At 32.6% G+C, this 10,421-nt stretch overlaps 2 protein-coding genes and 1 long non-coding RNA gene across 3 annotated transcripts in view; 1 reads left to right on the top strand and 2 right to left on the bottom strand.

Annotated features, from left to right (window-relative positions):
- Positions 1-2,168: 2,168 nt before the first annotated feature.
- Positions 2,169-3,675, bottom strand: LOC123004801 (vacuolar protein-sorting-associated protein 36). The gene is made up of 5 exons (XM_044398238.1): positions 3,475-3,675; positions 3,232-3,427; positions 2,871-3,184; positions 2,443-2,823; positions 2,169-2,384 (listed from the first exon to the last, which is right to left on the bottom strand). The coding sequence occupies exons 1-5, from the start codon at positions 3,568-3,570 to the stop codon at positions 2,217-2,219; spliced, it is 1,155 nt and encodes a 384-aa protein (XP_044254173.1). The 5' UTR covers positions 3,571-3,675; the 3' UTR covers positions 2,169-2,216.
- A 148-nt stretch (positions 3,676-3,823) lies between these two features.
- LOC123004800 (caseinolytic peptidase B protein homolog) lies at positions 3,824-7,747 on the top strand. Its single transcript, XM_044398237.1, has 6 exons — positions 3,824-4,131; positions 4,176-4,366; positions 4,411-4,752; positions 4,802-5,302; positions 5,354-5,544; positions 7,388-7,747. Exons 1-6 carry the CDS (start codon positions 3,863-3,865, stop codon positions 7,697-7,699), a joined length of 1,806 nt encoding a protein of 601 aa, XP_044254172.1. The 5' UTR covers positions 3,824-3,862; the 3' UTR covers positions 7,700-7,747.
- Positions 7,748-8,349: 602 nt separating this feature from the next.
- The window catches only part of LOC123005558, a 4,583-nt gene continuing 2,511 nt past the window's right edge, over positions 8,350-10,421 (bottom strand). The window contains exons 2-3 of the long non-coding RNA XR_006412764.1: positions 8,490-8,934; positions 8,350-8,401 (exon numbers count right to left, since the gene is read on the bottom strand). This is a non-coding gene — a long non-coding RNA (uncharacterized LOC123005558). The remainder of the gene's footprint in view (positions 8,402-8,489; positions 8,935-10,421) is intronic.

Raw genomic sequence — 10,421 nt, forward strand, 5'->3', positions numbered from 1 at the left:
GAGTATAGCTTTTATGAGAAAAATGATTTTATAGTGGGTTGCCATTTAAAAAAAAAATATTTTTTTGTAGAACTCAAAAACAAAAGGAAATTTCGAAAAAATTTATTCTTGTTAAATCATCACATTTTTATAGTATTTTATCACTCATCAATTAGTTTTTTCAAAAAATAAATAGTTTAAGCAAAAAACGTTTGGTTCCATACTTTTTATTCACTTGGYATGTAAAAAATGCGGTGGCTGCACCAAATTTGTATGCTTTGCGATATCTCCACAGATAGGCTCCAAGTGATAGAAYGTTTAAATAATTAGAACAAAAACAACAAGACAATAAAAGAGCCCGAGCAAGAATAGTTACAATTTTAGAAAATAAAATACGATAAATCGAAGCAACAAATAATTGAGAACCCTCATGTATGTCAAGCTTTTATAGTTAGGTACAGCTACATTCATAAAAAACGAKAAATGTCAATTTTTCCATGGTGTGAACGTGTTTTATTAAAAATGGGTAATATATTTTAATAACATGTCAGTTAAAAAATAAATAGGTTATATTTGAATAAATTATATTTTTTGTAACAAACTGAACAACTTAATAGTTAATTATTTGTACTTTTAGGGCATCCCAAACCCACCTTGCGTTTCACGGTGCGCATTGACCCACTTTTTATTAATCCATCCAATGGTACTTTTTCACTCTAAATTCTGYCGTTAAATTCATAATTTTCCTACCATTTTCCAGGAGAGATGATTCTGGCTTCCTGCGGCATTGCACAAGTTGGTATGAATTTAATGACATTGATAAAATTGGAATCATGAAATATACCTACCTTATTTAATAGTAAAGTGTGATAAAATAAAAATAATATTGGGTACCGAACTAACAAGAAATTGCACCCCAGACTCGATCCMGCGACAACTACCATCCATTTCGCGTCTAATCCGGCAGGTGGCACTAACGCAAACGTTAAGTKTGCTACTTGGATTTCCAACACTAAATTATTGTTGTAAAGATGTTTTCCAAATAAGTAGGATAAGGAAAGTCGTGTGATGTTCACACCATATTTTTGATAGGCATTGTACACTGATAATTGACAACTAGAACCGAGTTTACATTTGGAAAATTTTCATTTTCCGTTTTTTTTTTAATGTAGCTGTAAGTTGGGATTAACCAGTCTTCAATTTCCCAGTTTGGAAAACTAACAAAATTTTTTCGTATTACTTAACTTTAGTTCAAGATCTCAAAGAAACTAATTTTCCAAAAAAACAGTACAGTTTTGTGAGATAATGCAAAAGCAAAAAGAGCTAAATCTTATTTTTTTTTATGAAATTTCATGACCTATGAAGCTTGTTTTAGTAATAATAAAGGAGTAAATTCACAACACAACTGCCACTGTTATGTACGCTCCAGAAAACCTGCATTATTGCATTAGAATTACTTATTTTCAGAGAACTTTTTCTTTACCTAAACTTTTGAGAAATAATGACTTTCTTAATTTAATGTTTTTTATCTTTGCAAATGCGACACACAAAAAAAAAATGGTATACCCTTTAAAGTTTGTACTTTTTTCTTTGCAGTAACAAAAAAAAGTTCTTGTCTTAATTTTTGTGTTTTAATTTTTATAAAGAGTACGACGACCACATACTGCCATTAGGATTCTTCATCACTGGTCCTTGATTCAATTTAACCGTAATCTTTATCTCCTTGAATACTTTCTTCTTTAAAAAATGGAGTATAGTGTCTTAATTATTAATTCTAAGTGAACATAAAAGGGGGATAAGCATAATGTGCAGATAAAGTTGCTTAAAAAGTTTCGTTGATTTTTAACTTTATTTGTATGAACATAACAATAATCATTATTTTTACAATTATTATTGATATTCTGTTTGTTTTATTGTCAATAATTATTTTACTTTCATTTCAGAGTTATAAAGAAAAAAGTAGGTTACACCAAGAATCGGACTCTTGATGTGCAGTTGAAAAAGAAGTGTACACGTGAAACACATCAAAACTTTGTTCAAGTCGATACAAGGACTTGTTTAATGTAAATATAAAAATATGTAAATATTTGCATACTAATGTTGTTATCAAAACATTATTTTCATTTTTAAATTTTAATGAAGATGTGTAGACTAAACTGGCGATACATTACGTAACAATAAAAACTAAATTTACAATAAATAGTTTTATTGGTAATTGTGTGTATACATAGAAAACTTTAACTGGTTAAAAATTTATTAGGATAAAATCTTAGGCCTTCAATCGAATCATCTCTACAAGACTTGCCATATTTTTCAGCAGTCAACAATCTTTCTTTAGCTAAAGTAACGGAAATTCCAAGTGCTTGTGCCAACTCTTCGGACGAGAGTGAYCCTTTGTCATCCAACTGCAAACCAAATTAATTAATTAATTAAAAGCCAATTAACTAACTACAAATCATGTACCAAAATCGCCGTTGCTTCTGCAACACTCTCATCATCCAAAGTCGCAAGTTGCAGAACCATAACACCTGAACTAAACTCAATCAGTTTTAACGGTAAAGACAACGACTCCATTATTTGACAAGCACTTAGGAGATCCTCAGGAGAAAGTAGTTCCAACCCTCTCGCCCGATTCACCCAACAAAATACATCAGTTAAGGCCATCATACCTCCCCTATCTTCAATGTGAGATTGGAGCAAACCACATATTTCTTTCGCTAAACTCCTGTAGTATTGGTTGTCTGATTTGAAGGAGTTTCGCGTGACGGGATCGTCAATACCTAAGCTAAGGAGGTAAGACTTAAACCGGACTGTTTCATCTTCAGTTATGTCCCCTTGTTTGTCCTAAAACCAGCGAARTAAAACCAAATAACGAAAACATAATCCACTACTTTGATTTTTGTTGAAATCATTTTAGAAAGCGACACCATTTCCTTAGCCATGCCCATTAATTTGTTCAAATCTTGGAAGGCAACTGAGATACTCTCATCGGTGGCCTTTTGTTTCTCTTGTAAGCTGCGTTCAATTCCCACAATTCCTGTTCTTAATTTAATCTGGGGGGCACTTTTAGGAACTGTTCGACCCTCCCAAACCTTCTTCTGGATGCTGTCATTTAAAATAGCGACAACATCTGAGCTAAATCCTTCTCTGAAAGACAATTTAATAAAATTGTAAATACTGGAGGGTTGAGGGCCATCTTGCCCAACTAAAATTAATTCATCAATTTCGTTTTTTGTCAAAACAGAAACAAACCATCCTGGGGTTCTGATAAATGCAAAACAACTTTACGGGAACGACTGAAACTAAAAGCGCTGGGTGATTCTTCCTCAATGTATACAATTAGTGAAAGATTTAAAGCTAGACAAGTCTGGCCTTTTGAGATTGCACCAGGACGGCCCCATAACAATCTGTGGGTTGTTATTATGAGTTCTCCGCCCTCAAACGATGTCTGAAAGTTTATATAGAGAAAAAAATAGTTATGTTTGGAAGTGAAACCTTTTGGTCGCCATCATATAAACGAACGTTTTTTTCACATGTCAACGTTGATTCCTTATCTAACAGTAACGGACTGGTGTATCTCCAACGATTCATTTTTTAATTTTCATTATTTAACACTATTATTTTCTTTCTTGACACAAGTTTGACGTTTTACATAACCACAAATTCGTACATTATCGATTTCCCGTAGGTGCGAAAATATAAAACACGCTGAAAATAATAATTGTCATAAAGAAATAATTAASAGATTAGTTACATTTAAACAATCTGGTGGCTATAACAGAATAATTGATGCGTGTTTATTAAATATTTAATAAATTAATTGACAAATGACAGCTGTCACTTTTGAAATCCTAACCTAATCTTAAATGAAAATTTCTGAGCGATGTGGAAATTTAGAAACGTTTTGAAATTGTCCAATTGTTTTAAAATTCGGAATAGGTGTATTTGTGGAACCAAATTTTGGAGTTTGCAACAAAATGAATATTTTCATCATCAATATGGAAACAAGGGGGGCTTCAACTATTATAAGGTAGATTCGTTAGCATTTCTTGGGATTACTGCATTTGCAGTTGCTTCTTGTGATTCCCGAACTCATACTAACAAGAGATTATTTCGGGCTGCCCAATATGGAGTTACAGAAGATTTAAAAACGTAAGTTTAGCGTTGTTGTTCACATGTTTTAATGCATTTTTCAGTCTTATTAATAATAAAATTAATATAAATGCTCGTCATGAGCTAGGTTGGACTCCTTTAATGGTGGCTGCAGTAAATAATCAGTATGAAGCTGTTAAAATATTGCTGGAATCGGGGGCTGAACCCAATTTGGGTGAAGAATTTATCAGTGCAAAACGGACGGCTAAAGAAAAGGGGCTTCACCCAATTGAAGGTATTTTTGTGATTGTCATTAATTAAATTCACAATGATTTGTAGTTCTGATGACTCGAGAAGAAGAATTTTCAAATAGTTTAAACGCCAAAGTGTCATATAGAGGTTTCACAGCATTGCACTATGCAGTTTTGATCGATAATTTGAGAATCGTTAAACTTCTAATAGACAAGGGGGCTGATCCTACTATTGAAAATGAAGCTGGTCATATTCCTCTCGTATATGCTGCTGAAGGTGACTTGAAAAATTATTTGGAAGAAAAAACGTCCAAATTTGAAGAAATYAAGAAGCAAAAAGAATTGGAAGAGCGTCGAAGGTTTCCATTGGAGGAAAGACTTAAGAAACACATTGTTGGGCAAGAAGGTGCAATTACAATAGTTTCTGCAAGTAATTTCAATTTTTTTCAACAAAAATTGCAATTTCTGTTGATTTGAAGCAATTCGTAGGAAGGAAAACGGTTGGGGCGATGACGAACATCCATTGGTGTTTTTGTTTTTGGGGTCTTCCGGCATTGGCAAGACTGAATTGGCTAAACAATTGGCTGCTTATATTCACAAAGAGAAGCCTCAAGCTTTTATCAGATTGGATATGTCCGAGTATCAGGAAAAACACGAGGTTGCCAAGCTAATTGGGGCACCTCCGGGTTATATAGGACAYGACGAAGGGGGCCAATTGACTTCGCGTTTGAAACAYTGTCCAAATGCTGTTGTTTTATTTGATGAAGTAGATAAAGCCCATCCTGACGTTCTTACTGTTCTTCTYCAATTGTTTGATGAGGGACGCCTTACTGATGGTCATGGTAAAACAATCGAATGTAAAGATGCTATTTTTATCATGACTTCGAATTTGGCTAGTGATGAGATCGCGCAGCATGGTTTAAAGTTGAGGCAAGAAGTTGAGAATTTGCGGGCCAACAGATTGAGTAGTAGTAAGACAGGTTAGAGTAAATTTTTTGAATGTTAGATATTTTTTTTTTTTTAATTTTTAGATGAAGAAATATCCGATAATATAACCATTTCGCGAAAATTCAAAGACGAGGTTGTTAAGCCCATTCTGAAGCGGCACTTTAAACGCGACGAGTTTTTGGGAAGGATCAACGAAATCGTCTATTTCTTACCATTTTCGAGAAACGAATTGTTGCAGCTTGTTAGTAGAGAAATGTCAGTGTGGGCTCAAAGAGTTAGTATTCTCATTGTTTCATTACACAGGGCGACAAAAAGAAAGTCATGTCGTGACAACTTGACAAATTTTATATCATTTTGTTCGTCTCAGTGAGACAAATCAAATGCACTAAAAAAAAATTTAAAAAAGTCCACACACTTTAAACTAAATATTTTTTTCTAATTTAAATGAATTTAAAATACTTCAAATTTAAAAAAATCATTACTCAATAACTGTTAGGCCGATTTTTTTCAAATAAAGACCATTTTAAAGGGATGGATTTGCCCTTTAGAATGATATGCAATTTGAAATTGAATATTGGCAAACTTTTCTTCCAACAGTGTTCGAAGAAGTTCGAAGTAATCTAAGAAAAACCCTACGAGTAATTTTTTTTTCTTCGTCACCATCGTGTAGAGCATCTTTTTATTAGTRCTAATTCAAATTTTTAAAATAATATACCGAGTAGTTTTCAAGATATGRTTTTTTAAAGTTAAGGTTTGATATTCAGGTATTTTATTGCGCCATATAGGAGAAATGCATGTTAATCTTACTTAAAATTGCATTTTTATAAAAGTATTTGTTTTAAGACTCTTCTTTTGCTTAAAAATGGTCAATTGCACCTTCTTTGTTCTAATTAGAATAAACAAAAACTGTTTCCTTACTTAAAACAAACAAGGAGTACCTGCGTACTAATTAAAGTAAATAAAGAGTTTTTTTGTTCTAAAAATGATTACTGATCATTGAGCAAAAACGATCTAGCAGTTTAAAGCAGTAGCTTTAAATATAAGAACAAATCTTTTTCAAATTAAATCACTTTCCATTCAGATTCCAACTTGTTCACTTTGTTCTAGYTTTCTGAACTTTTTTTTGAAAATGTTTTCAGCAAATGCTTTTTCATCACTTTCTAGTGATGTTGAATGCAATAAGTCAGTTGCTTCGTGTGCAACTGTTATCACAACAACTACTACCTATAAACTAACTGAAGCTAATCGTAGAATGTACCAACAAAATAAATCAGGTGACTTATTGCATTTAACATCACTCGAAAGTGATGAGAAAGCATTTGCTCAGAACATTTTCAAAAAAAGTTCWGAAARCTAGAACAAAGTGAACAAGTCGAAATCTGAATGGAAAGTGATTAGATTTGAAAAAGATTTGCCCTTATATTTAAGGCTCGTGCCTTAAACTTCTAGATCCTCTTTGCTCAATGATCAGTGGTCATTTTTACAACAAAAAAACTCTTTATTTGCTTTAATTAGTACGCAGGTTCTATTTATTTGTTATAAGTAAACAAACAGTTTTTGTTTATTCTAATTAGAACAAAGACAGTGCAATTGACCATTTTTAAGTAAGATTAACATGCATTTCTCCTATATGGAGCAATGCTTGATTAGCAAACCTTAACTTCAAAAAATCATATCTTGAAAACTGCTCGGTATATTCTTTTGAAAATGTGGATTACAACTAATAAAGAGAAAATACTGCTAGGGTTTTTCTTAGATTATTTCGATTTACTTCGAACTTCTTCGAACACTGTTCGAAGAAAAGTTTGCCAATATTCAATTTCAAATTTCATATCATCCTAAAGGGCAAGGCCATCCCTTTAGAATGGTCTTTATTTGAAGGAAATCGGCCTAATAGTTATTAAGTAATGATTTTTTAAAGTTAAAGTACTTTAAATTCATTTAAATTAGAAAAAAAATATTACGTCAAAGTGTGTGGACTTTTTGAAATTTTTTTTAGTGCATTTGATTTGTCTCACTGAGACGAACAAAATTATATGAAATTTGTCAAGTTATCACGACATGACTTTTTTTTGTCGCCTTGTGATTATTAGTTTTGCTAAATCGATGTTTAATAGGCTAAAGATAAGCACAAAATCGATTTAAATTGGGACCGGAGTGTGGAGTCGGCGCTTGCTGACGGTTACGACGTCCACTATGGTGCAAGGTCTATAAAATATGAAGTGGAGAGACGCGTTGTTAATCAGTTGGCAGCGGCTCATGAAAGCGGTTTCATTGGGAAAGGAAGTGTGGTTCAAATTACGACGGTTTGGCATGAAAATACTCTAAGTCCGGAAATTAAGTTGAGGGTGAAAAGTAAAGGAGCGAAGAGTTTTGTTGATGTGGAGAAGAATAAATTGCCGGTTAAAAATATTAATTCTGTTTTTTAACATTTGTAGATCTGTATTTATGTAAATAAAAATTATTTCAAGTGGGAACTTTTGCTTTATTAAAAGCATTAGTAAAAAAAATATAACGAATAGTTAATTATAAAAAGGGCAAGTAAACTAACCTAACGAAATATATTGTCCAAATTAAAACAATTTAAATATTAAAAAAAAATAAAGTTAAAATTAATTTAAAAAAATATTTGGAGAATATCTTGAGCGCAACGATAAAACAGATGTGTGACCCGTGCACCACGACAAACATCGGGATATTGTTTATCCTCGTTGTTATCTCTTAAATTGAAAATGTAAAATTGGCAAACATACCAGGGACTGCAAATTTCTCAGGTCCAGGTTGAGCTGGCACTTGAGGAAGAACAAGAGGACTTTATGGGAGGGCATGGTCTATCAAACAGAATTTCATAAATAATACGTTTTAAAAACTCAACTCTAACACAATATCTAAAATACTTTATTTTCTATTGAAGAAGTGAGTAAAAATCCAAATGAAAAAATAAAACTTATTTCAAACATCATCAACCAGGAAAGGTCCCTGGTGAGGGGGCTAAGGAGGGGCAACGAGATGGACAGCGCCATCTATTTAACAAAATTTGATAAGAAGTAAAAATTGAAAACTTATTTTAAACATCCCTGGGGCACCAAACGCCATGGGTTCCGGATGAGGTGGATCAGCGAGAGGGTCCTCTGTTTATGAAAATGAGATGAATAATCATAATGTAAAAAACAATAACAATAGTATTAATGTGCATATTAATAATATTAAAATTCACACCTGGTTCTATTGCTTCAGGATGCGCGTTGGCCCAATTCTTGAAGTCTTGCTTCAAGGTTTCTACTACGCCGTAAAAATTGGACCAACGAAATCCGGTCGAAGTCTAATTTTAGTCCTCTTGAGCGTCCCTTATCCGTCTTGTATGATTTCCACCAGTTTTTCCAAGAGACAATAAAAAAATCTTAAATGTCTTGATTAAGATGGCTGGATGGCTTTATTGCTATTAATGAGTCTGAGGTTGCAAATATTTTTGGTAAGTAATTCTTTTTTAAAAGCATTTACATTTGGTCCATTAACTACTGTTGACAGCCATCTCTCAGATATAGTTCCATCTCTCAWCCCTTATTTTCTCATATAAGAATTAATTAAAAATAAACTTGTTGAATTAAAAGATAATACTTACTTCACGGGTTATTACTACATTTTCTCATACGCGGTAGATTTACTAAAACAATAAAAAAAGTTATTTTTTTCTCTTTTCTTTAAATCAATTAATAGTAGATTATGTTATTAGGAGTAAAAGTGATTGTTTATGTGGCGAAGCTGAACGTTCATTTTGCCGAACGGAGTGAAGCAAATGGATTCAGCTGAGCCACATAAACTCACTTTTACTCCAAATAACATATACTATTTTATCTGCAAACGATTCAGATGGAACGAAAAAAGCAACACACCAATAATCAAGTAAATCACCTCAATAATCAGGACGCTTTGCAATAAAATCGTAACAAACGTCACGCGTCAGTTCGGAATTTGTGTTCAGATTTCGAAAGTGTTGATTGATTTAACTGGTGAATAACTGGTGTAGTTTATAGTGCAAAATGTCGAATGCTGATAATCTACCTTGTACCTCTCCAGAAAATGCTGMAAAAGCGAAAGGGACAAGAAAGAGACAACAGTGGTAAATGTCAAAGTAAGTGTCAAGTAAAAGTGAAAACGCCTAGGCGTAAAAACAGTGTTTTTACTCCATGTCTGAAAAGTAAAACTTTTACCTGTGTCATTAGTCATAAAAGTGGTCACTTTTGTGACGTTTGCAGATAAAAGTATTTTTTTTTAATAGTAAAAGGATCTTGTTGGAGGTTTATTCCAGTTTTTGGAACTACCCTTACATACCCTGTGCAGTCATTATGGTTGCTGAGATCAAAGACAAAAGGATCTTTTTTCATTAAAAGTTAGATATCTCAGCGATAAAATGACGCAAAGAGAATATAAAGAAGCAAATTAAAGCTGAATAAACAAAGCCTATGCWTTGATTTAACTAGACAAAGGTCCATCCGAGAAAAAAACAAAAAAATTAAAATAATCTTTTTTTCTCATGTTATACCTTAGGATTGCGTGCTAATTACTATTCGGCGATCGTAATTTATTTACCTTCACTCACCCTCACATAGCGTTATAACGCATACCTAACTATAATACCAAGTGAATAAAAAGTATGGAACCAAACGTTTTTTGCTTAAACTATTTATTTTTTGAAAAAACTAATTGTTGAGTGATAAAGTACTATAAAAGTGTGATGATTTAACAAGAATAAAATTTTTCGAAATTTCGTTTTGTTTTTGAGTTCTACAAAAAAATATATTTTTTTAAATGGCAACCCACTATAAAATCATTTTTTTTATAAAAGGTATACTCCAAGGATTACAACTATCTGCTTTATATTTGTTGAAGGTATATTGAAAGAATACGCTTGGGCTATTAATTAAAAGAATATTTAATGAAGTGTAAAGTACAAAAGTAGAGGGCTCCCTGTACGAGCTTCTATCACCAGCCTAGCTGTGTACAGACTAACAAAAAAAAACTAATTCGCAATAATTGAGACTGGGAACCGGAAATCGACCCAGCCGGGGGTTTCGCAGAAACGATAAACAAAATCGGCGACGTTCCTGGAAACTATAGAGTTAGTTTTTATTACTTCAACAATATTTAATT

Source organism: Tribolium madens, unplaced genomic scaffold, assembly GCF_015345945.1.
Source record: "Tribolium madens isolate multiple individuals breed KSU strain unplaced genomic scaffold, Tmad_KSU_1.1 Scaffold_20;HRSCAF=117;Tcas5.2_LG4, whole genome shotgun sequence".
Classification (NCBI taxonomy): Eukaryota; Metazoa; Arthropoda; class Insecta; order Coleoptera; family Tenebrionidae; genus Tribolium; species Tribolium madens.